At 34.7% G+C, this 26,580-nt stretch overlaps 1 protein-coding gene across 2 annotated transcripts; it reads left to right on the forward strand.

Annotated features, from left to right (window-relative positions):
* The first annotated feature begins 371 nt into the window (after positions 1–371).
* Positions 372–25,638, forward strand: LOC145306761 (uncharacterized). Of its 2 annotated transcripts, XM_080149054.1 has the most exons (7): positions 372–466; positions 20,571–20,819; positions 21,384–21,527; positions 22,082–22,168; positions 23,727–23,888; positions 24,046–24,228; positions 24,490–25,638. In XM_080149054.1, the coding sequence occupies exons 1-7, from the start codon at positions 442–444 to the stop codon at positions 24,750–24,752; spliced, it is 1,113 nt and encodes a 370-aa protein (XP_080005180.1). In that variant the 5' UTR covers positions 372–441; the 3' UTR covers positions 24,753–25,638. The 2 variants fall into 2 exon arrangements, with proteins under 2 accessions (XP_080005180.1, XP_080005181.1); XM_080149055.1 differs by lacking the exon at positions 22,082–22,168.
* Positions 25,639–26,580: the final 942 nt, after the last annotated feature.

Raw genomic sequence — 26,580 nt, forward strand, 5'->3', positions numbered from 1 at the left:
GTTTCTAACATGTCTATTCTAATCTACAGGAGGGTTGATTTTGTTTATCATCATTGGGTATGAAAATAAAATTTATCCTCCATTGTCTGATCCCTTAATATCCCTTAAAATGAGGAAATTTGCTCCGTCAACTTTTCTGCAGTGATTATCACAGTGTGATTAAAAGAGCGACAAAGCGCGTAGAGGCGAAATAAGGGGGGGGGAGGGGATAATAGGGTCAGAAAAATAAGGAGAAAGAGAGTGTCAGAGATAAAGAGAGAGAGAATGAGAGAGAGAGAGGGAGAGAGTGTCAGAGATAAAGAGAGAGAGAGAGAAGGGGGAGAGAGGGTATATAGTATAAAAGCGGAGCGACGCATAATATTATCGTGTAGTTATTCCAAAACCTTTGTTGTTTCTTCCTTACCCCCTCCCTCCCTCTCCCACATATCCCTCATTCCCGTCATGAAAACTGCGTTAGTCCTACTAGGTAATAATAGTTATTTATCATATTATAGAATCCTTTCCGCGGATATTAAAATGGTAAATTATATAAACCAGTTTTGTATGCCCTGGGCTAATAAAAGATTGTAATAATTTTGTTTTTAATATTTGTGGAAAATTGTCTGTAATACGGTGCGATACATGATTTTTCAGTATTGCCGACAGAACATGTTCTAATCCAGCGGATATTAATCGGTTTTGAAGCCATACTGTTATAAGTATTCTTATTTGTAGTGTAGATACTAATTAACCAGATTTAGTTAACAAAAATTATATTTTCTCAGACACTATTATAGATAGAGGTCTGATTTTTATAGTGTAGATTCTCCTAACTATAGGACATATTTGGGCTGTTTATTACACTAGTCCCCAAAGTTTTATGATTCTTTTTCGTTGGCTTAACAACGTTAGGAACTTTATTAAATTTAGATTAATTGGTTCATTTAGTTGAATGTCCAAATGTTTAAACCACTAACTGTAATCTACAGAAGGAGTAATTTTGTGTATCATCATTACGGATGCACATCAATTTATCAGCCATTGTCTTATCCCTTTAGATCCCTTTAGATCCCTTATTACAGATAGAGGTCTGATTTTTATAGTGTAGATTCTCATAACTATAGGGCATACTTCTCGATAGCTTTTTTTGTTTTGCGTTTTTAAAATTTTATATTACTTATATAATTTTTATAAGACTAGCGGCTACGCCCCTTATATCTAAGGCCTCTGAACCCAAGAGCTTAAATCTAGATGTAAAATAGCCTAAAACCACCTCGGTTCCCTTTAAAAGACTCAATCAGTTAATAAGTTACTGAAATATCAACTTCAGATATAAAATCCTTACGACTTTATTTAATGCTAGCGGCTACGCCCCTAGAGGTCTCTAGTACCACTTTAAATGTTTTTATTTATTTTAAGTATCTAATTTGTTTTAAGTTTTATTTCTTTTTAAAAATTTTAAAAATTTAAAAATACTTAAGCATTATTATAATAAACAGCTTTCCTCGGATATAAAATGTACAATTGTAAGATTAAAACCAGTTCTTTTAGCCCCGACGAGATGCAGAAGGCTCAGGCTAAAAAAACTGATTTTAATCTTATTGTACATTTTTATATTCGTAGAAAACTGGATGTAATACGATGCTTGACATAGGTTTTTCGTATTCATGAGAACCGGTTCTAATCCACTGGATATTAATCGGTTTCGAATGAATATGAGAAAAATTATTTTGTAACTTTTAGAGGATTTTATGTAAATTTTTTGGAAGATTTTTATTAATTTTTATTTTGTAAGAAACCGTTTTTTGATGTATATGTGAATTGCAATCAATCAATCAAGGTGGATAGGTAAAAATCCAAGGAGGGAGGGGACATTGGACTGTAAATTACACTGGTACCCAAAGTTTTATAGCCATATTATCTTATTGAAATCTTTGGGAACTTTTATATAATTGCGATTGGCTGGTTCCAGACTAATAGTGTCCAAACATTTCAACCAATTTACATAATGGGTTATCATTGGGGATTTACATCAATGTATCATCCATTGTCTTATCCCTTTAGATCCCTGCTTTGTATGAAGAAAGAAGTATGAATTAAAAAATAAAAACTAAGCGTTGAGAATTTTTTTTATATGCAATATCTTAAATAAAAAAATATTGATATATATTAAACAAGGATGACAACATCCATAAAAGCAAAGCTCTAAAATCTAATGGTCTAACAAATAATAACTCTTGTAGAGTGTCAGAACATTAATTTTTTCCAGTTAATATGCTGCAAAATTGCGTATACATAGGATACAGTAAAGGACATACTTTTATTTTAAGGATTTGATTATAGAGTTGCCTCCCTTTCTAATTCGTACCTAACTATTATAGGAATTATCCTGCAAAGTTTGAAATCTAAAGGACAATTATAATATGCCTAAATAATCCAAACCGTTACTGACGGACAGACCCTAATCATAGAGCTTCGCTTAAAAAAAAATATTGATATCTAAAAAAACAAGGATGACAACATCCATAAAAGCTTATGAATATTAAATAAAAATTTTTAAAAATATTAAATCCTTAAATATATGTAACAGTGTCTCGCTAACCGCTGAACCAATATGGTTCTCCTTTACAATATAGTTTCACATAGGTCTTGGGATGGCTTGTAACCATAACTATATATTTATTTATCTTACTCTCTATCTGTCTGTCTGTTTGTCTGTCTGTCTGTTTGTCTGTCTGTCTGTTTGTCTGTCTGTCTGTTTGTCTGTCTGTCTGTAAGTCTGTCTTGCTATCTATCTATCTGTCTGTTTGTCTGTCTTACTATCTATCTATCTTTCTATCTTTCTATCTATCTATCTATCTATCTATCTATCTATCTATCTATCTATTTATCTATCTATCTATCTATCTATCTATCTATCTATCTACCTATCTATCTATCTATCTTTCTATCTATCTATCTATCTATCTATCTATCTTCAAACTTTATTCAATCAATCTGTCTGTCAGTCTACCTATCTTACTATCTATGTTACCATCTATCTATCTATCTTTCTTTCTTTCTTTCTATCTATCTGTCTGTCTGTATGTCTTACTATCTATCTATCTATCTTTCTTTCTTTCTTTCTTTCTTTCTATCTATCTGTCTGTCTGTATGTCTTACTATCTATCTATCTGTCTGATTATCTGCCTTACTATCTACCATACTATCTATCTGTATGTCAATCTATCTATCACTATATAAGATTAGGTTGCTTTTAACTAATGGTAGGCCCGCAAGGGTTATTTAGATTCGTTTTCCCTTGGGCTTCCGTTATATTGAAAGAGAGAGAGAGAGAGAGAGAGAGTGAGAGAGAGAGAGAGAGAGAGAGAGAGAGAGAGAGAGAGAGAGAGAGAGAGAGAGAGAGAGAGAGAGAGAGAGAGAGAGAGAGAGAGAGAGAGAGAGAGAGAGAGAGAGAGAGAGAGAGAGAGAGAGAGAGAGAGAAATGAAGAGTAATATTTAAATCATATCTAATCTAAAAAACAACAAAAAAGAGGTTTTAGCAAAATAGCTAAAAACCAGCCATTGCCTACCCTATTATTGAGAAAATTTTAAGAAGAGCCGTTTCCGATATCTTTATTGACATAATAGTAGTGAACAAAAGTAGTATTAAAAAAAATATTATTTTCAACTTTTCGGAAACGCCTTAAAAAGGTTTTTGGGTCAAAATTTGGGTTTGTGGTGTGTGTATGTGTATGTATGTGTGTGTGTGTGTGTGTGTGTGTGAGTGTGTGTGTGTGTGTATGTGTGTGTGTGTGTGAGTGTGTGTTTTGATATATAGGGCTTGTGATTACAAATTGTTATGAACAAAATAAACTATAGTTTTTCTATAGATAGATATATAAAATAAATAGATAGATAGATTTATAAGATAGAAAGATAGATATATAGGTAAGATTTTAGTGTAGTCATATTTTATGGGGGGAGGTGGTTTTATTTTTTTAGTTTTAGTTTATTGAGCTAAAATAACTAATAACAAAAAAAAGAATTTTTCATATTTATTCAGTCATAACAAGTTGTCTATCTATCTATCTATCCACTTATTTCTTAATTATATGTCTAACTATCTTTTAAAGAAAGTTTTACTTAAATTCAATTCAATGTTCTTGGAAGAACTTTAATACCAAACGGTATAACGTTATAGGACTACATAAGAAAACCTACAAATCAATTGGAATAGCCAAGATTTAATAACACAATTGAAACGCTCGGCTAAAGAAAACACGCGTGAAATAAGTCTTTTTCGCACATTTATTTTTTCTATGACTTTAAGTAATTTTTGCAGCTGCCAGCAGCCTTTAAAATTCTTTTTTTTTGTTTTGTCAAATTATTCGATTATAATTTTTTTTACAAGTTACAACGTACTTTAATGTTTTGTAAAACTTTGGGTACTTTTTATCCATTGTCTTATCCCTCCCCCCCCCTGCAATTTATGAATGATATTTTTTTGCAGGGAGGGAGGGGACATTGGACTGTAAATTACTCTGGTAGCCAAAGTTTTATAAACATGTTGTTTTATTCGTTAGCTCAAAACTTTGAGTACTTTTAGTAAATTTTGATTGGTTCCAAACTAGGAAAGGTTATTTGGTGTATCATCATTGGAAATGTACATCAATTTGATCAACCATTGTCTTATCCCTTTAGATCCCTGGATATTTTTGTTGAGTTGAGGGTTACTTAGGATTGGGGGGGGGGGGGAGTTTATTTCATATTTATGAGGCGCAGCTTATCTATGATTTGTTTGTCGGTCTGTTCGTCTTATCCTTTTATAAAAGTACTATGATTTCTGTCTGTAGTTTAAGGTCTCGCTAACCGCTGAACTTTTTTTTAACAGTGAAGTAAACTGGGAGGATTACACCACCCTCCCAAGAGATATTACCCCTAACTAAAAATGCCCCCCCCCCCTCGAAATTAAGCCTCTAGGGGCTCTGTAATTTGTTAGATAAGGATGGGGCATAAATTTTTAGTAAACTTGATACTATTGGATATATATTTTTTCGTCAATTTAGGCATGTAAGAATTGTCCTATAAATTTCAAACTTTGCATGATGTTTCCTATAACTGTTAGGTACGATTTAGGAATTGTAGCAACTCTATGATCAGAAAGTCTGAATGTTCATTTTTACAACAACTTTTTATGTTTATATATTTATACTAATCATCTGATTTTTGGAATTACAATTCCTAGGACAGCAAGGTGCAATATTATAAAATAATCATCTCTATAATTGAATCCTAAAAACTACCTCATTTTATAATATTGTTAAAATTGTTTGTTTGTTCTGATTATTATGGATGTTGTCATCCTTGTTTTTTTCTCGATTTTGGGCGATTTACAAGCTAAAGGAGAAGTAGTGTTGAGGAGGGATGATGTTGTATTTTTTCAGAGGGGGTTTTGGGGGGCGGGGCAGGGGAAGTCAAAGGGGGGCAAGGGGGCCAGGGGGGGTCATATGTCAAAACTTACGTTATTCATCTTACATTTGCCAAAATACAAAAACAAGTGTGCAAAAAAATCCGCATAAATGTTTATTAAAAATCCGCCAAAATTTGCATTCAAATCGAAACAGCGTATAGTGTCCAATGCAAATTACCATTGGTGAATTACAATGTATACTGGCCTATCATTGGTCATTTTTATTGGACACTATACACTGTTTCATTCAAATCTGCTTAAATCTGTTTAAAAATGTAAAAAAAAGTGTAAAAAAAACATAAAATTTTGAAAAATACGCATTTTTATGATAGTTACTCATCGCATCGTATTATTAACAGCTTTCCGCGGATATTAAAATAAATAAGATGAAAACCCGGTGGGCAAAAAATGTGGTATTAAACTTGTAATTTTTATTTTAATATTCGTGGAAAATTGTCTGTAATACGATGCTATACGATGATTTTTTAATATGGCTGAGAACTGGTTCTAATACAGCGGATATTAATCTGTTTCATTACAAATTTGAGGATTTTAAAATAATTATGCAATGTTTGAAATCGACAGGACAATTCTAACATGTCTACGGACGGATAAAAGGACGGACGAACCGGCCCTAATTATAGAAAAGCTTCGCTTTTAAGAAGGATCTAATTTGTCTACCTGTCGCCATGAAAATGTTTAAAATCTGCATATTTAAATATGTATATAAAATGTATATATCATGGAAAGAGGGAACATTGCCCTGTAAATTATACTGGTACCCAAAGTTTTAAAACCAAGTTGTCTTGGTTATTGGCTTCAATTTTTAGGGTACTTTTTTTTGTTTTATTTAAATCTACAGAAGGGGTAAGTTTATTTATCATCATTGGGGATGTACATTAATTTATCGTCCATTGTCTTATCCCTTTAGATTCCTGTACAAAAATACACAGTACGTTGTGTTCATAACAAACACACACACACACACACTCACACACACACTTACAGACACACACACATACACACACACACATATACACATACACATACACACACACTCACACACATACTTTAAATTTAGCATAAGCATAGTTTTTAGAAGGGATCTAAAGGTATAAGACAATGGCCGATAAATTGATGTACAGCCCCAATGATGATAAATAAAATTACTCCTTCTGTATATTACAATTAGTGGTTGAAACATTAGGACACTCAACTTCATGAACCAACTAAATAAGACCCCAAAGTTTTTGAGCCAACATATAATAAAAATTATAATAAAACTTTGGGGACTAGTGTAAGTTATTGACCACCCTCCTCCTTCCAAAAATTTTTATCATATCCGTAATGTGGATCTTAAGGGATAAGACAATGGGCGTCAAATTGATGTACAGCCCCCACTGATCTCATCTGTAGAATAAGTCTATTGGTGTAAAAGTCACAGAAAGGTTAATTTTGTATATCATCATTGGGTGGGGTGTACATCAATTCATTGGCCAATGTCTTATCCCTTTAGATCTTTGGGATGTAATGCATTTTTCGAAACTTTCAACCCCCCAAGAAAGACAAAACTACATAACTTTTGTGTCACTTTTGAGGAAGACGATTCCCTCCTCTCCCCTTTTTCTTTTCCCTTTATATAACGTCATATAGGAATCGTCTCCCTCAAAAAAAGTGACACAAAAGTTATGTAGTTTAGTCTTTCTCCCCCCCCCCCCAGAAAAAAAATATTTATGAACCTTCCCAGTATCTGCATTGTAAAGGAGGATCTAATTGGTTCAGGACAGACAGACAGACAGTTGGATATCCTGTTACTTTTATATAAGGATAATCATAAATAAAGTAACAGGATGTTTGTCTGTACCGAAGGATCTAACTAACCGCTGAACCAATATGTTATTCATTCAACAAAGTAACAGAATGTTTGTCTGTCTGTCTGTACCGAAGGATCTAACTAACTGCTTAACCGTTATGTTTCTCCTTTAGCTTTTCATAGGTCCTGGGAAGGTTTTTAACTATTTTCCGGGCGTGCAACCCTTCCACTCCCCCCCACACTAAAACTATAAGGGGGGGGGGGAGGTCAAAGTAGGTCAAAGTAAATCACTTAGAGTGCCCCTAGAGGCCTCTAGGAAGGGGGTGCGTAGCCGCTAGTATTTTGATAATTTGACAATGAGATGCATTTATCCGGGGAACGGATTGCTCACCTCGTCATGTTGCATTGCAATTTTTTTTTGCGTTTGTTAAAATTCTGGCTAAATTACTAGGCACTAAAAATGACCTCTAGCGGACGCAGGGAGGGAGGGAGTGGTACCCAAAGTATCCAAAAATATCCAAAGAACCCAAAAGTACCCAAAGTTTTATATACAAGCTCTCTCATTTGTAGTGTAAAATTTTTGGGTATTTTTAAAAATTTTTTTATTGGTTGGTTCCAACTGTACCCAAAAACATCCATAGCACCCAAAAGTACTGAAGAGTACCCAAAAGTACTGAAGAGTACCCAAAAGTACTGAAGAGTACCCAAAAGTACTGAAGAGTACCCAAAGAGTACTGAAGAGTACCCAAAAGTAACCAAAATACCAAATTTACCCAACGTAAGTACCAAAAAATTACCAAAAGCTAGTAGAATATATATTTCCTAACCAATAATTTGTGTCTATTATTTGAGGGGCTAATTTTGTTTATCGTTCATGGGGATGTATATCAATTGTCTTATCCCTTTAGATCCCTGATAATTTTTCTGTAAAAAAATGATGTAGTCGTTAAATACAAGCGTCTGCGCTCCTAGGACCTATGCAATAGCCATACTAAGACTTAGATTTTTAAATGAAATAGCCTAGATCCGTCCCGTTGAATGGATTTAATGAAATGGAGAACTCAATCGGTTCAGTAGTTGCTTCAAGCCAAAAAACCTTACTACTTAAATAGCAAGCAAAAATAGTATACTGTATCTAAGCAGTTTTGCTTGTCTATATGTTTATACTGACACTCTACAAGTGTTAATGTTCGTTTGTCCTACCGTTTCAGAGCTTCGCTTTTATGGATGTTGTCATCCTTGTTTTTTAATGGCACAATGACTTTCTGCAGAATTTCCAAAAATTGCATATATTTTTATTCGTAGCATAGCTACTCCATAATTAACTATGTTTTTTTCTCGTCTGTCAGTTCGTAATGCTATGAGGGAAAATGTAATTTCTCGGCTTCTATTTAAGATAGAATGCTGAATTCTTTTTTACAGCATCTAGCTTACAATTATATCTCCCTCTCTTTCTTTTTATTTTTCTCTCTCTTCTCTCTCTCTCTCTCTCTCTCTCTCTCTCTCTCTCTCTCTCTCTCTCTCTTTCTTTTTCTATCTATCTCACTATATTTCTCCCTCTCATTTCTCTCTCTCTCTCTTTTTTTCTCTCTCTCTCTTTTCTCTCTCTCTCTCTCTCTCTCTCTCTTCTCTCTCTCTCTTTTCTCTCTCTCTTTTCTCTCTCTCTCTCTCTCTATCTATCTATCTAACTTAGAGAATTATTTCAACCAGCTAAGCTACTATTGGACATAAATATTCTAGTTTATTTTTCTGATGCTAATTCTTAAACATATGAAATCTATTTATGTATTAAAGTAAGAGGATGTGTGCTTGTTTGAATGTTTGTTTGCAAATATCTTATAAACTACTTTTCTTATTCATGGGCTTAACAAGTTTGGGGACTATTATTGAATTTTGAATGTTTTTTTGACTGTCCAAACGTTTCAACCACTTATTGTAATCTACAGAAGGGGTAATTTTGTGCATTATCATTGTACCCTATGCATTTTGGCTATTTTGCATTGAAAGAAGGGGGGGGGGGGAGATAATTAACCCTCTTATAAAAAGATGGGGGGAGGGGAGCGATGCCACTACTAAAATGAAAAGGATAGTGTTTTGTGTTAAGCATTTGATGGATAGGTCGGCCAAGGGCATGCAGGTCTAGTTCATTAGGATTTTCATGGTGCAACATGTTCACTTTACGTTTAAATTTAGTTTTTTTGTGAAGACAAAGAAAGTCTCAGCATGTTACGTCATAAAATGAGGGATTATCCATCTCTTTTTTAGGGGTTTTCTTTCCCACTCCTCCTCTTCTCACCCCTCATTTTTATGACGTCATTAAGGGACTTTCTTTGTCTTCTTTGTTTGTATTTAGCAAAAAAATTATACACAGCATCTTTGACACACGCGCACCTGCTGCAGAAGATTTCTTTAAAAGAATACGGGTATATATTTCTTTAAACAGAAAGGCTCAGCAAGCTCATGTTTTTATATAATGAATCCTAATGGTCTAAAAAACTCTCCTAAAGAATAAGCAAAGTACACTACAGTACACTAACACAAAGGTGAAACAGAAATCTAAAAGATAAATTCACTGAGTGAAAAAGTCTTACTTCTTAGTTCTTTATTGAAATACTAGCGGCTATGCCCCTAGAGGCCTTTAGTGGCACTTTGAATGTTTTTTTTTATATTTAAAATATGTGTATGTTGCATTTGACGTTTATGTTTGCGTTGAACCCTTATTCTAAAATCAAGAAACGTATTTTGTGATTTCTTTTGGGAGGGTGGTGGTACCCTCCCCCAAAATAGTTATAAACCTTCCTGGGACCTATGAGAATCTACCCTGTTAAGAAGAACCTGATCGTTTCAGCGGTTAGCAAGATCCTTTGGTACAGATACACAGACAAACAGACAGACAAACATCTTGTTACTATAGTATAAGGATATTTTGGTGAACATTGCACCCTCTTCAGTCTAAATGACATAAATAATTTTAATTTAATTTACATATTAATAGATAAGTAAAAATAAAGAAATTTGTAAAATTATGAAAATCTAAAAATACATGAGATTTTATTGAGGCTGTAAGCCATTACGTTAAGCAAGGTTATCATGGGTAAAAATTTTGTAATTAGCTTCCAATTATTGCATTTTTAATTGTTACCCAATAAAAAATCCCAACTTGAGCTTTGATATTGTTATTCTAAAAAACAAGGATGACAAAATTTTGCCTTCTTAATTTAATTTGATTGTATGAAATACAATAAAGTGTACATTATCAATATTTAAAAAGTATAAAGGAAAATTATAATTCTTGATCAAGGATAACAACATCCATAAGTAGCGAAGAACAAAAAATCATGGATGGGAATACAGACAATGAGATTTAAAGAGCATTAAGTCCATCAGTCCATAACGCTATGGGGAAAATATGATTTTCATTTTTCTCTGCTGTTATTCAAGATTGACAGCTGATTTTTTGTCGAAGTTTCTTTTATTATAGAGCATCTAGTTTGTTATTTACTGTCCATTTGTCTGTCTGGCATACTGCCAAATATGAAAATTAGAAAATATGTAAGGAAGGTTTCGTGAATTATTATCTCCAATATATCTGAATTTATATTCTTGATTTTAATAAATGCTCTTTAAATCTTCTTGTACATATACCCATCAATGATTTGTTTGTGCTTCGCTACTTTTGGATGTTGTCATCCTTGATCAAGAATAATGCGAATTATAATTTTCCATCTTTATACTAAAGTAACAGGATGTCTCGTTGTTTGTCTGTTGTTTGTTTGTTGTTATCGCAGAACCGATTGGGATCTCCTTAACAGGGTAGCTTCTCATAGGTCCCGGAAAGGTTTATAACTATTTTGGGGGAGGGTACCACCACCCTCCCAAGAGATATCGCCCCTAGAAAAAAAATCCCCCCCACCAAAAATTTTTTTTAACTTAAATTAATTAGGGGCATAACTGCTAGTATAAGATAATGTACACATTATTGTATGTCATACAATCAAATTAAATTAAGAAGGCAAAATGTTGTCATCCTTGTTTTTTAGAATAATAATATCAAAGCTCAAGTTCCTTCAAGGATCTAAAGGGATAAGACAATTGCATGTACATCCCCAATGATGATACACAAAATTACCCCTTTTATAGATTACAATTAGTGGTTAAAACGTTCGGACAATCAACTAAATAAACCAAACAATCATAATGCATTAAAAGTCCCCAAGGATGAATATGAAAACGTTGCTATAAAACTTTGAGGACTAGTGTAATAAAGAGCCCAATGGTCCCCTCCCTCCCTGTTAAGTTCCCCCCCAGACTGGTTCAATCTTGGGGGGTTAACGGATTTGAATAACATGACCACACACACACGCACACACACATACACACACACACATAAACATACACACACACACATAAACATACACACACACACATAAACATACACACACACACACACACACACATATACACACATAAATACACACACACACACACAAATACACATATGCACACACATACACACACACACACACACACACACACACACACAAAAATACACATATGCCCAATCTTTTCACTTTGGTCCAAAATTTCCATTTCTTAAAAATAAAATTTTTTTCCGTTTTATGAAGCACATTTTGAAATTTTGTCATAAAAAAATTATTTCATGCTTTAAATTGATTTAAATGTGACTCAAATAAAAATCTTTCACAAGATATAAAAGGCAGATATCTAAAGGGATAAGACAATGGACGATAAAATGATGTACATCCCCAATGATGATAAACAAAATTACCCCTTCTGTAGATTAAAATTATTGGTTGAAAAGTTTGAACCACCAATCAATAATAAAATTACCCAAAGTTTCAAATAAAATAGTGTAATTATTAAACTTTGGGTATCATTAGGTATATTTCAATATCAATTGTTTTTGGGTCACCAAAGAAATATTTTGGGCCAGTGTGTGATATTGTAGATGATTATCATGTGTGTTGCCTCGAGGGGCTTTTTCAGAGTAGCTGAGCTGTGTCAGCCAGGGATCTAAAGGGATAAGACAATGGCAGATAAATTTATGTACATCTCCAATGATGATACACAAAATTGTCCCTTCTGTAGATTAAAATTAGTGGTTGAAACTTTTGGATACTTGACTTAATAAACCAACAAATCAAAATTTAATGAAAGTCCCCAAGGTTGTTAGACCAACGAATAAGAAAACTTTATTATAGAACTTAGGGGACTAGTATAATAAACAGCCCAATGTCTTATTACAGACAGCTTTCCGAGGATAGTAAAATGAAATATTATCAAGATTAAAACCAGTTTTGTTAGACCCAAAATTAAGAAATACAGAAGTGCTACGCTCATAATATTATTCCTAATTGTCCCAGGGTTCGCTAAACATTTTTTTTTTCCTGTCCACAATCCACTGAATCCTTAACAGTTCTTTGTGTGGTCTTGAGAAGGCCTAAAATTTGGGGTCGGTTTTTCATTACAGCTAAAAAAAAAATATTTAGTTGTACATCCCCATTGATGATAAACAAAACTACCACTTCTCTAGATGATAATTATTGGTGGAAATGTTTGGACACTGCCAAGTTTGGAAACAACCAATCAAAATTCTATAAAACTACCCAAAGTTTTTAAAATATAAAATAGGACCCAAAGTTTTTAATCCAACGGACGAAGTATCTTGAATAACGTCATATTAGAATAGTCCACCATTTAGAGCTTCGGGTGGGGACCTTAAGGGGTGGAAAAATAATTGAGGGGGAAAGTACTTTTTAAAAAGTACCCAAAGTTTTAATCGATTAATTGAGAGAGCAGGTTAATAAAACTTTGGGTACCAGTATAATTAGTACTCAAAGTATTTAATTTCTGAATAAGATTTTAAAACTTTGGGTGCCAGTAAATATTTTTCTCGTATTTATTCGAATCCGGTGAATGGGAACCGGTTCTCATCCATACGAAAAAACTATGTCTAGCATCGTATTATATCCAGCTTTCTGCGAATATAAAAATGTACAATCATTAGATTAAAACCAGTTTTTTTAGCCCCGAGGTGCCGAAGGCTGTTTATAATACGATGCGAGAAATAACTATTAAAACTTTATTTTCGGTGGAATGATAAAACACTAATAACTATACATTTCATATAAGAACAAATTAGGGAAAAATGTAGGGAGGGAGGGGACAATGGGCTCTTTATTACACTAGTCCCCAAAGTTTTGTAATATCATTTTCTTATCTATTGATTCAACAACTTTTATTAAATTTTTATTGTGCGGTTCATAAAGTGATTGTCCAAACGTTTATACCATTAATTTTAATCTAAAGAAGGGAAAACTTTGTGTTTTTTCATTGGGCATGTACTTCAATTTATTGGCCATTGTCTTATAGTTTAGATATCTGGGGTAAAATACCTCTTTTTCAACATGTTAGCCCTTTGAACCCCACCCACCACCCTTCCAGATTTTTAACAAGGATGACAACATCTATAAAAGCGAACCTGAAAAAAACAGGTTCTTGGAACGCTTGCAACATTATACTTAGTTATCCTAAGAATTACCATTTTTAAGATTCAATAAAAGGGGGAGGTAGGTTGTGCTAAAATTCCGTAAAGGAATCTCGTAATAGTGTCTAACTTTTTATCTTTGTGACGTAACAAAAATCCATCTCTTTTTTAGGGGTTTCCTTTCCCACTTCCCCTCTCATCCTTCGATTTTTGTTACGTCACAAAGATAAAAAGTTAGACACTATTACTAGGTTCCCGTAAAGGTGTGAGTTTTAAGGCTTAAAAACAGCAGTAGAACTATAATATTCACTAAATATGTGTATTCCTTATTGAAAAGAAATATACCTAGACAAAAATATTACTACTTAAAACTCACACTTTTATGGATTTTTAGCACAACCTACCTTCCCTTGATATTAATCTGTAGTGAAAAAAAAAGATTACAGGAATCATCATGTGTGATTTCATGCCGCTAAAAATGATTTATTATTAGATTAGCGATAATTGGTTGCTATAGGTTTCCAGAAGTAATTAATCTGAAGACATTGGACTGTAAATTGTACCGTTCCCAAAGTTTGAAGATGATAAAAGTCCCTCCACAGATTATGACGTCATACGATAGAATAGCCAATGAGAGGCCAGCATAAACTTTACCATTGGTCAATTACAGTGTATACTGGACTCTCATTGGCTATTCTATCGTATGACGTCATAATCTGTAGAGTGACTTTAATCATCTTCCAAAGTTTTATAATCATTATTTAAGAATTTTCTGCAAATAATATAATAAACAAAAAGTTCCCAAAGTTTTAATTGAATGATCATGTTAGGAAAACTTTGGGTACCAGTATGATTTGCAGTCCAATGTCCCCTCCTTCCCTGAAGTTTTTTTTTTACCTAATTACAATAAGATCAGGCAATTAGATTTTCAAGATAGGCCTAATTTTAACCAGGGATCTAAAGGGATAAGACAATGGCTGATAAATTGATGTACATCCCCAATGATGATACACAATTAGATTACAATCAGTGGTTAAAACGTTTGCACACCTAATTAAATAAACCAAAGTTTAATAATTATTGGGGACTTTATCAAATCTTAGACTTTTCAAACAATAACTTTGATCTACAGAAGAGGCAATTATTTTTATGAGCTGGTACCCTAAGTTTTAATCCTAGTTATTTTATTCAGTTATTAAAAACATTGGGGACTTTATCAAATTGGTTGGATCAAAACTTTTCAACCAATAATTTTGAACACCAAACGGGGGTAACTATGTTTATCATCATTGGGTATGTACATAAATTTATTATCCATTGTCTTATCCCTTTAGATCCCTGTTTTTTTGTTGGAGCTCCTCAAGGATCTGTTTTTGGACTTGCTTGGCCGTGTTTTCGTCGCCTGTGTGTATGATTCTAATCTGACATAAATCTGACACGGTCTATATAAATTCAGGGATCTTAAGGGATAAAACAATGGCTGATAAATTGATGTAACTCCTCAATGATCATCAACAAAATTACCCCTTCTGTAGATTAAAATTATTGGCTAAAAATATTCGGTACTACTAAATTGAACCAACCAATCAAATACATAAAGTTTCAAATGAAAGATCAAGATTATTTGACTTTGGACAGCAGTTTAATTTACAGTCCAATGCCCTCTCCCTCCCTGTAACATATAAAAACTGTTTACAATGGAAACCACAAAAAAGTTCTTTGAATTTTGAAAAGCGAAGCTTTTCTAAATTTTGTTATTTTATCTGTACGTCTGAGTTGTACTATTTAGGGATCTAAAGGGATAAGACAATGGCCGATAAATTGATGTACATCCCAAAAATTACCCATACTATAGATTACAATTAGTGGTTCAAACGTTTGGCCTCTCAACTAAATGAACCAACCATTAAAATTCAATAAAAGTCCTCAAATTTTGTTAAGACATAGTATAAGAAAACGTTATTATAATACTTTGGGGACTAGTGTAATAAACAGTCCAATGTCCCCTCTCTCCCTGCCTTTCCGGGACCTATAAGAAGCTTCACTCTATAAAAGATAAATTCATGTACACATCCAATGATGATCTACAATTTTAAGCCTCCTGTATGTTAAAATGATTATTAACCAATTATTATCTAATAGAATTACCCAAATTGAGAGAAATTACTTTGGGTACCAGTATCATTTACAGTCCAATGTCCCCTCCCTCCCATGTTTTCAACAAAATGTTTTTAGGCATTAAAACATCTTTATAACATATGTATATTGTTTCAGGGATCTAAAGGTTAAGATACTGGCCGATAAATTGATATACATCCCCAATGATAATACACAAAAATACCCCGTTTATAGATTACAATTAGTGGATGAAATGTTTGGGCACTCAACTAAATGAACCAACCAATCAAAATTTAATAAAAGTCCCCCAAGGTTGTTAAGCCACTAAATAAGAAAATGTTATTATAATACTTTGGGGACTAGTGTAATAAACGGCCCAATGTCCCCTCCCTCCACTCCTGGGGTTACATATTGTATACTGATAATGGGAATTTTATACCCATTAAAATACAAGAACAATTTTATACATGTATAACAGACTATCAATAATTTTTACATTAAAAAACAAGGATGACAACATCCATAAGTAGCGAAGCATAAAAATGAATGGACAAACGGACAAAGTGAGTTATAGAGCAGCTGTTCAATTAAAAGTAAGATTTTTAAGTAAAAGACCGACAGTCAAAGTTAGTTAGAAACTGCATGCTTAATAGTACAATGAAACTTTGAGCTGTCTATCTTGAATAATTGTTGAGAAATTACGTTTAATACACACAAATAGATGGGCTATGGGTCAAGGCATTCCCTCGTTCTTTGACTATCAATGTTGCACATCTGACATAGCAGTAGTAGGAACAATTGTTAACGTCTTTGGTTATGACATTGTTAATGTCGAAATTCGGACGGATTGCCGTACGGACGTATAGATTATAAGAGCAGCTTCGCTTACAAAAAATATTATATAAGGCCATGGATCTAAAGGGATAAGACAATGGCCGATAAATTTCTATACATCCCCAATGATGATACAAAATATACTATAGATCTGTTCCAAAAATGACTCCTTCCGTAGATTATAATTAGTGGTTGAAGCGTTTGGACAGTCAACTTAATGAACCAACCAGTCAAAAGTCCCCAAAGTTGTTAAGTCAACAAATATGAAAACGTTATCATAAAACTTTGGGGACTAGTGTAATAAACAGCCCAATGTCCCCTCCCTCCCTGATCTAAGGCGTTATATGCCCAAAAAAAACTTAATAATCACCGCACCACGATTTTGGAATATAATCAAAAAAAAACAAAGCTCCTCAATAAATAGTTTATTTTTATGGAGGTTTTTTAAAGTTCTTGTCATATTATAGATATAAAAATGTCTAAAAAAATGCGCCATTTTTAGGGACAGAGCATTCCCATTGTATACTATATTTTATCTTTAGCTTTAGTATGACCCCATAGGCTATTTATTACACACGTCCCCAAAGTTTTATGAAAGAGACTTTTATTTTATTATTTAGTAATTTCATTTAGAAAATGTTTCAGCCACCTATTGTAATCTACAGAAGGGGGGACGTACATCAATTTATTGTCCATTGTCTTATCCCTTTAGATCCATGTTTTTTTGGAGTTCCGCAAGAATCTGTTTTTGGGCTTGGTTTATTCTTGCTTGGCCGTGTTATTCGTCAAAAAACGATTTGTAAAGCTTTCGTGTAGATTTAATAAAGATAAAGACCTTACATGTTAGATGGTTTACAAAAAGGGGATTTTATAATTTATACTGGTACCCAAAATAATGCTTGTACCCAAAGTTATATGTAGATTTAATAAAGATTAGGACCTCACATATTAGAGGGTTTACAAAAAGAGGATTTTCTAATTTATACTAGTACCCAAAGTTAGATTTGAACCCAAAATTATGCCAGTACCCAAAATTATACTGGTACCCAAGCATATACAGGTACCCAAAATGATTATAAATAAAGTGACATCTGAAAGTTGCACTCTTCTGATGTCAATGTAAAACTAAAGTTTAAAATGAATTAAAATTTAAAGGATTTTCAAAAATATCTTGGAACATTTTTTTGTACATGTATTTATCTATCTATCATTTTGTCTATTAAAAATCTACATATATATCTAAAAATCTATCTATCTATTTGTCTGTCTGTCTATCTATCTATCTATCTATATGTCAGTCTTTCTGTCTGTCTGTCTATCTATCTATCTATCTATCTGTCTGTCTGTCTATCTATCTATCTATCTATTTGTCTGTCTATCTATCTATCTATCTATCTATCTATCTATCTGTCTGTCTGTCTATCTATCTATCTATCTGTCTATCTATCCATCTATCTATCTATCTATCTATCTGTCTATTTGTCTGTCTGTCTATCTATCTATCTATCTATCTATCTATCTATTTGCCTGTCTGTCTATCTATCTATTTCAAACGATTTTCATAAATTATTCTATAGAGTTTCTATGTTAAAACGTTTGTACTTAGTTTTGTTTCAGTATCTAAGATACTCTATAATTCGCAATGTCCGTCTGTATGTATGTCCGTTTCTTTGAAACATTTTTTAAGTTGTTTTTCATGATTTTCTTAGCTACCATTTAAGATTTCTCATTATTTTTTATTACTGCTCTATAACTGAGTTTGTCTGTTTGTCTCTTCGCTACTTTTGGCTGTTGTCATCCTTGTTTTTTTTTACAATATGTTCGTCTACGCTCATAAATTTAATATTAAAATATTTTACTATCGTAAAATATTTAAATTATCATATAAGAGATCTAAAGGGATAAGACAATGGACGATAAAATGATATACATCTATCCCCTGTCATAATAAAAAAAATAGCTTTCTGTAGATTATGATTATTGGTTCAACAGTTGGGACTAATGGTAGTTTGAACCTACCAATCAAAATTAAATAAAATAACACAAAGTTTAATATAAAATGATTTTTTTAAATGTTGGTTGATTTTTTTAGGGGGGGGGGGCGATTTATTTATTCCTTTCCCAAAATAGTTAAAAACCTTTCCTTGACATGTAAAAAGCTATAACTATAACGGAGATCTGTATCGGTTCAGCGGTTAGCAAGATCTTTAGCTACGGACAGAAAGACAGACAGACATCCTGTTACTTTTATACAATATTATACATTTAAAGTGCCCCTAGAGGCCTCCTAGTGGCACTTTAAATGTTTATTTTCTTGGTCCAAGTCTTTACGATACCTGTTTATGTTGCGTTATAGTCTCTAGGCGAAAATTTTTTTTCCTCGATTTTTTTGTGATTTCTCTTTGGAGGGTGGTGGAACCCTCCCCCTATATAGTTATAAAACTTCCCGGGACCTATGAGAAGCTACCCTGTAAAGGAGAACCCGATCGGTTCAGCGGTTAGCGAGATCCTTCGCTACAAACAAACAGACAGACAGACAAAGAAACAAACAAACAGACAGACAAACAAACAAACAAACAGACAGACGGACATCGTTCTACTTTGTATTATAGATGAAATATCCCTTAGCCCTGCAGGAGCCTACTTATTATTCCTCAAGCAAACCCAAAATTAATTTCTAGTTATAAATTTTAGCAAAATCTCTTTTGTTGCTAAAATAACCTACCCCGCCCCCCCCCCCCACAGGGACGTTCTAGCCTTTAATTTTAGAAATGAGTGGTTACAAAGATTTTAAGGGGGGTAAAATGAGGGGTATCAAAGGGTTGAGAGGGGTATCATTTTTTTTTTTTTTGGGGGGGGGTAAAATGATGGGTTTCAAAGTTTGAGGGGGGTGAAATTTGAGGTATCAAAGGTTTGAGGGGGGGTAAAATGAGGGGTTTCAAAGTTTGAAGGGGGCCAAATGAGGGGTTTTAAAGAGCTGAGAGGGGTAAAATGAGGAGTATCAGTTTTTTTTTTTTGGAGGGGGGGGTTTCAAAGTTTGAGAGGGGTAAAATGAGGGGTATCAAAAGGTTGAGAGGGGTAAAATGAGGGGTTTCAAAGGTTTGAGAGGGGTAAAATACGTGTTTTAAAGTTTGAAGGGGGGGGGGGGGAAGAAACCCATTTATCCCCCACCCTTGGACGTCCATGACTCCCCCTCCGCTTTGAGCGGGAGAGAGAGAGAGAAGGGGTTATTATGTGTGTCATCATTGGAGGTGTACATCAATTTATCGGCCATTGTCTTATCCCTTTAGATCCCTGAGATGAGAGTTATGTATCGTTATTAATGAGGCTTGTGTTTTGGTACGACAGTAAATAATATGACAAACATGACTTTTATAGCATAGCTTCTCTATACAGCAATGGTATGTCTGTACGTTTGTCCGTTCCTTCATCTAACGCAAAGGTTCTGAGCAATACTTAAAAATTATGTATCGTATTTTTTAAGACAATTTTGCAGGAATATTTTGAAAATTGTAATTTATCAGAAAGCTCTTTCCAGTATGGCCTCGAAACCGATTAATATCCGCTGGATTAGAACCTGGAAAATCATGTTACGTATAGCACTATATAGCTCCATAGATGTTAGAGGCGCAGCTGCTAGTTTGTTTAAAATATTATTGTTTTAAAAGATATAAAAATGTTGTACAATATTTTTATTGAATAGGATAACTTTAAATATAGAATATTATAAATATATAAAATTTTTATCCTTAGCGAAATCCTTCAGTACAGACAGACAAACAGACACACACACACACTCACACACACACACACACCCACACACAAAGATATCCTGTTACTTTTATATAAATATATTTTTGTTGCAGGTTTACTCGCACTCGTTTGCGGCGATGGAGGTCACCACAATAACCGCCGCGGCGGCCGTCAACACGCCGTAGCCCACGGTGCCGCCAGAGCCGGCCGCAACAACCGCTTCACTGCCGCTGCCACCCGTGGCGGACGCGTTGCCGCCCGCGGACGCGGAGGACGCGCGTTCCGCGCCGGCCGCCAGGAAGCCGCTGATGCCTATGCCGCACCCGCAGCTGCTGATGATGCCTACGGTGCTCCCCCTGCAGGTTTTGACTATTTTTAATCATTGCAGATTCTATTCAAGTGTTATCTCGAGTGCTATTTAAGATAGACTACTGGATTTCTTTTGCCCAATAAGCTTTAATCTTTTTCTTTGTTTGTCATTATGAAGGGCACAATATTATTAGGGAGGGAGAAGACATTGGGATGTTTATTGCTATTTAAATACTTAAGAACCAACCAATCCAGATGCAATATAGTCCCCAAAGTTGTTGAGCCAAAGAATAAAACAACGTTATTATAAAACTTTGGGAACTAGTGTAATAAACAGCCAAATGTCCCCTCCCTCCTTGAATTACTTCTAAATATCAGAGAGAGAAGGAACAATAGGCTGTTTATTACACTAGTCCCCAAAGTCTTATAATAACGTTTTCTTATTCGTTGAACTAAAAACTTTGGGGACTTTAATCAATTTTGAAATTTTCAACCACTAATTTTAATCTACAGTTGGGTTAATTTTGTGCATCATCAATGGAGATGTACAGTACATCAATTTATCAGTCATTGTCTTATCCCTTTAGATCCCTGTCTAAATATCCTTTAACTTGCAGATGATTCTTACGGGGCTCCACCTGCTGATGCCAGCTATGACGACTACAGCTATGACGATGCTGCTGCCGGTGCCGCCGATGCTTACGGAGCACCTGCCGCCGATGCCTATGGTGCCCCCGCCGACGAGTCTTACGGAGCCCCTGGTAGGATTTTTTACTTGGGGTTTGGAGGGACTGCAGCTGTTTTGGGGCTTTGCTGTCTGGTCTGTTGTGCTGATCATGCTCTATATTCTCTCTCTCTCTCTCTATCTCTCTCTCTCTCTCTCACTCTCTCTCCCTCTCTCTCTCTCTCTCTCTCTCTCTCTCTCTCTCTCTCTCTCTCTTTCTCTCTCTCTCTCTCTCTTTGTGTGTCTGTTTGTCTTTCTGCTTGCCTTTCTGTTTGTCTGTCTGTCTATTTGTCTGTAAGTTTGTCTGTGTGTTTGTCTGTCTGTATGTTAGTTTGTTTGTCTGTCTGTTTGTCTGTCTGTTTGTCTGTTTGTCTGTCTGTTTGTCTTTCTGTTTGTCTGTCTGTTTGTCTGTCTGTTTGTCTGTCTGTTTGTCTGTCTGTTTGTCTTTCTGTTTGTCTGTCTGTTTGTCTGTCTGTTTGTCTTACTGTTTGTCTGTCTGTTTGTCTGTCTGTTTGTCTGTCTGTTTGTCTTACTGTTTGTCTGTCTGTTTGTCTTTCTATATGTGCCCAGTACTAAAGAAAGACATTATAGGTGGTGCAGCTTATGACGACTACAATACCTATGATACTGCCTATGATAACTATGATGCCCAGGCCCCAGCTTATGACTACTACGGTGGTAAGTAATATGCTGGTCAGCTGAATTTGAGTTGCCGAATGTGTACACAGTTTCCTCGGTGTTTCCTCATCCTAACTATCCTAGAAAACTGTGTACACATTCGGCAACTCAAATTCAACTGACCAATATTCTCGTCGTCTCATGGTGTGCGGTGAAAATGGTAAGTTTTATTTTTAACTCGTTGGTAGTGGCATTGAGGCATGATAATAGAAATAGAAGAATAGAAGCATATTCTGAACCCTTTTTTCGTCAAATCTAAGAAGGAACATTTCTAGCAGACAAATGTATTGTTTGCTTTCGACTCAAGCTGATGTGGATTCTTAAAAAATGATAGACTCGCTACTCGATAGTGAGGCAAAATTATTTTTATTAAAAATCATCCAAAAGCACATTAAAAATCTACAAAAATTAAACAAAATCATATGTTAATAACCCTTTAATATTTTATTTTATTTTTGTAAATTTTTTTATTCGATTTTGGAGGATTTTTCACAAAAATAATTTTGCCTCACCAGCGAGTAGCCAGCCTAACTTTTTTTTTTAAGAATCCACCTCGTTTCGAAGCTTTCAAATTTAAACGAAATTTTTAGGCAATTAATTCTGATTCCGCAAAGCTCTGTACTAAGAAAATATACTGTTTACAGCTGACTTTTATATATGTATGAAATGAAAAAAAACATGCATTCGTAACAAGATGTGTACAAAATTTCAACCAATGAAATTAAATGTATGTACCGATGCGATTCTCTTATTGGCTCAATCAGACATTCCCTCTCTTTCTTAGTACCTTTATTGGCATGATCTTTGAGGTACACATGATTGGAAGGTTGTGATATGGAGTGAATGATCTGTAAGTAAGTTTTGTTTAATACTAATACACAAAATTCATTTAGGCAGTTTGAGATTTTTTTTAGGTGTTCAAGGATTGTGATGAAACAAGGGCTACTACAAGGATCCATGGAGGAAGAGAGGGGACAATGGATCAAATATTCAATATTTTAGGGTCTTAAACCTTGGGTACCTGCTTAAAGTGTTCGTTTAAATATTACTGTCATGAATAGGTAACCTAATTTATAAGTAGATGCTTTTTTCTCTTAGAACTCTTTCTCATTTTGAATTTTCTAATTTAGATAACCAACTTTACTATTTTCTTCAAATTTGCTGGATAAATCTGGATTTCAGCGAAAACTTTTAAATTAAATTATTTGCCAATTGTCCCCTCCCTTCCTCCCTACAATGGTTAACTCAGCTGAAAGAAAATAGTATCCATCCATCCATCCATCCATCCATCCATCCATCCATCCATCCATCCATCCATCCATCCATCCATCCATCCATCCATCCATCCATCCATCCATCCATCCATCCATCCATTCATCTATCCATCCATTAATTCATCTAGGGGTAGTGATGATACCAGGGGTGCTACAAGGGTCTCTACTAGGGGTAGTGATGATACCAGGGGTACTACAAGGGTCTCTACTAGGGGTACAACTCTACAAGGATCACTACAAGGGTTAACTCAGCTGAAAGCATAACTTACTAACTATATATTAAGGCGCTGCTGATGACAGCTACGGAGCTCCCCCTGCTGCTGACGCTGCTGCTGCCAGCTACGGAGCCCCGGCTGATGAAGGCTATGGTGCCCCTGCTGATGATGCTTATGGTGCTCCTGCTGGAGAGGAATATGATGATGATTACTATGGTGATGATGCCACAGGTATAAACTAGTAATCTAAGGATATATTAACTTATTGTTGGCAAAATCAAGTCTGTTTATAATACAATGCAAGAAATAACTATTTTATCTCTATATCCTGACTCTTATATGATTGTTACCTACCTCATATTTAATTTAAGAAAAAAAACTTTCTCAGGTGCTGATGCTAGCTATGGAGCTCCTGCCGGTGATGATTACGGTGCACCCGCTGACGATGCCTACGGAGCCCCTGCTGACGATGCTTATGGTGCCCCTGGCGGTGATGACTACAACTACGATGATGCTGCCCCTGCTGAGTATGGCGCACCCGCTGATGATGCTTATGGTGCCCCTCCCGCAGGTATTATCACATAGTTAGAGATGAGATACAATCCAAGATTTTTTTTTGGATCTGTCTACATATGTATCAACTGCTCCCTCTTGGGAGGCTGGTGGTACCCTCCCCAAAATAGTTAAAAACTTTCCCAGGACTTTTGAGAAGCCTCCCTGTAAAGGATAATAATATCGGTTTAGCTGTTAGCAAGATCCTTTGTTACAATTAGACAGACAGACAGACAGACATCATTCTACCTTGTTCTATAGATAATTGACTATAATATAGATGAAGCTGCCGCTACCTATGAGACAAGAGATGCCAGAGGTAGATTCCGCGGTGGCCGCGCCAGAACCTTCGGCCGCCAGCAGTCCAACAACAGAAGACCTGCCGCCAGACCTAACAACAGACGTCCTGCCGCCCGTCCTGCTGCCCCTGCTCGCCAGCAGCGGCCCAGAGGTGGCCGTGGACTGATCCCTATCCCAGTTCCCCACCGTGGTCCCGCCAGAAACAGGCTGATCAACAGACAGGCCGCTGCCGCCAGAGGTTAAGACTGCCACATAATACTCTTGTGGGACTCCTGGGGCATGTCATGTGACCTTATCATGGTATCTGCCCCCCTCCCTCTCCCACATATTCATTCCTTCCTAACCCTACCCCAACCCAACAACCAAAGTTAACACCCCTGGAAGAAACTAAAAAACTACACTCCCCCCCCCCCCCCCAACCCCTCAGGGTCTTGTAATCTTATTTGCTGTCACCCAATGGCCCCCAAAGTTCCAAGAATTGAACCACCATCTATCCCTCCAATGCTTTAATCAGAGGAACAATTTTTGATGTAATGCCTGCTAATAGCTTTAAACTTACACTCAATAGTAAAATCATTCTTAAAAACAAAAAAATGGCGCCAACTTTGTAAAATTTATTCGCGCCATTTTTTTGTAATTTGAAATTTCGCGCCAATTTTGAAAAAAATGGGAAAAATTTAACTATTAAACATTTAAATTATGTAGAGTCTCTAATTCAAAAATGCTTCGATGTGCTTTCTAGTAAAATGTTATAGTTTAAAAAAAAATAATAGTTCATTCAGCTTAAAAATGCCAGATTGAGAGCTACTTGTTCTAAAAATGACTCCTAAATGAAGAAAAAATTCACCTGTAGTTTGAAGTATAAAGCTGCTTTTTAAATAAATTGTTTACCTGTAAATTTACAAAGCTGTAAGATTATATAAAAGACCCCAATGCCATGTTGTATAAAAGTCGTGCAATAAAAAACGACGACATATGAAAAGTGTTGAAAAAAATTTAACGCTGCATTTTCGCGCATTTATTGCAACAGATGGCTTTCTGAACATGTCATATTATACCATTATATAAAATGCGACCATAGTATTATTTATTTATTTATTTTATGAATAAAATTGCTTTAAAAATGTTATTTTTTTTATTTAATTTTAATTTTAGTTACATATATATCTGGTCTGTCTGTTTGTCCTTCAGTCTGTAATGCTTTGGTGGGTAATTCTCATAAATGATTCTCTCATTCAATACAGCGAGAGAGGGGACATTGAGCTGTTTATTACACTAGTCCCCAAAGTTTATAATAACGTTTTCTTATTCGTTGACTTATAAACTTTGGGGATTCAAGTGTATTTTAATTGGTTGGTTTATTAAGTTGAGTGTTACATGTATCATTATTTGGTATGTACATCAAATTGTTGTCCATCGTTTTATCCCCTTAGATCACTGTATTTAGTAGGTATGATAAATTCACTGAGTGAAAAAGTATCTGATACTTCTTAGTTATTTATTGAAATATATATCGGTGAAGATGGCAACCTCTTCAGTCTAAATGACATAAAGCATATTAATTTAATTAACAATTCACTACAAAATATAAATATTAAAAAGTAAAAAGATATGTGAGAAATATTTCTCCAATAAATATATTCTTAATTTTAACAAATAACTTATGTATGTTGTCATCCTTGTTTGATTATTATCTAAAAAAGAAAAAAATCTACCAAATAAAAAAGACAAAATCTACGAATTTCATTTTAAAGATTTTTTTCATCCTAAATAAGAATTAATACCAAAATATTAATAGGAACCGGTTCTCATCTATACGAAAAAACTATGTCTAGCATCGTATTATATCCAGTTTTCTACGAATATAGAAATGTACAATCATAAGATTCGGCATCTCGGGGCTAAAAAAACTGGTTTTAATCTTATAATTGCACATTCTATATCCGCGGAAAGCCGTTTATAATACGTTGAAAGAAATAACTATTAAAACATCCATAAAAGCGAGGCTCTAAAATCTGAAGATAGGACAAACAAACACTAACTCTTGTAGAGTGTCAGAACTTGACAAGTA

Source organism: Acartia tonsa, chromosome 15 (assembly GCF_053477335.1).
Source record: "Acartia tonsa isolate MP-2025a chromosome 15, ASM5347733v1, whole genome shotgun sequence".
Taxonomy (NCBI): domain Eukaryota; kingdom Metazoa; phylum Arthropoda; class Copepoda; order Calanoida; family Acartiidae; genus Acartia; species Acartia tonsa.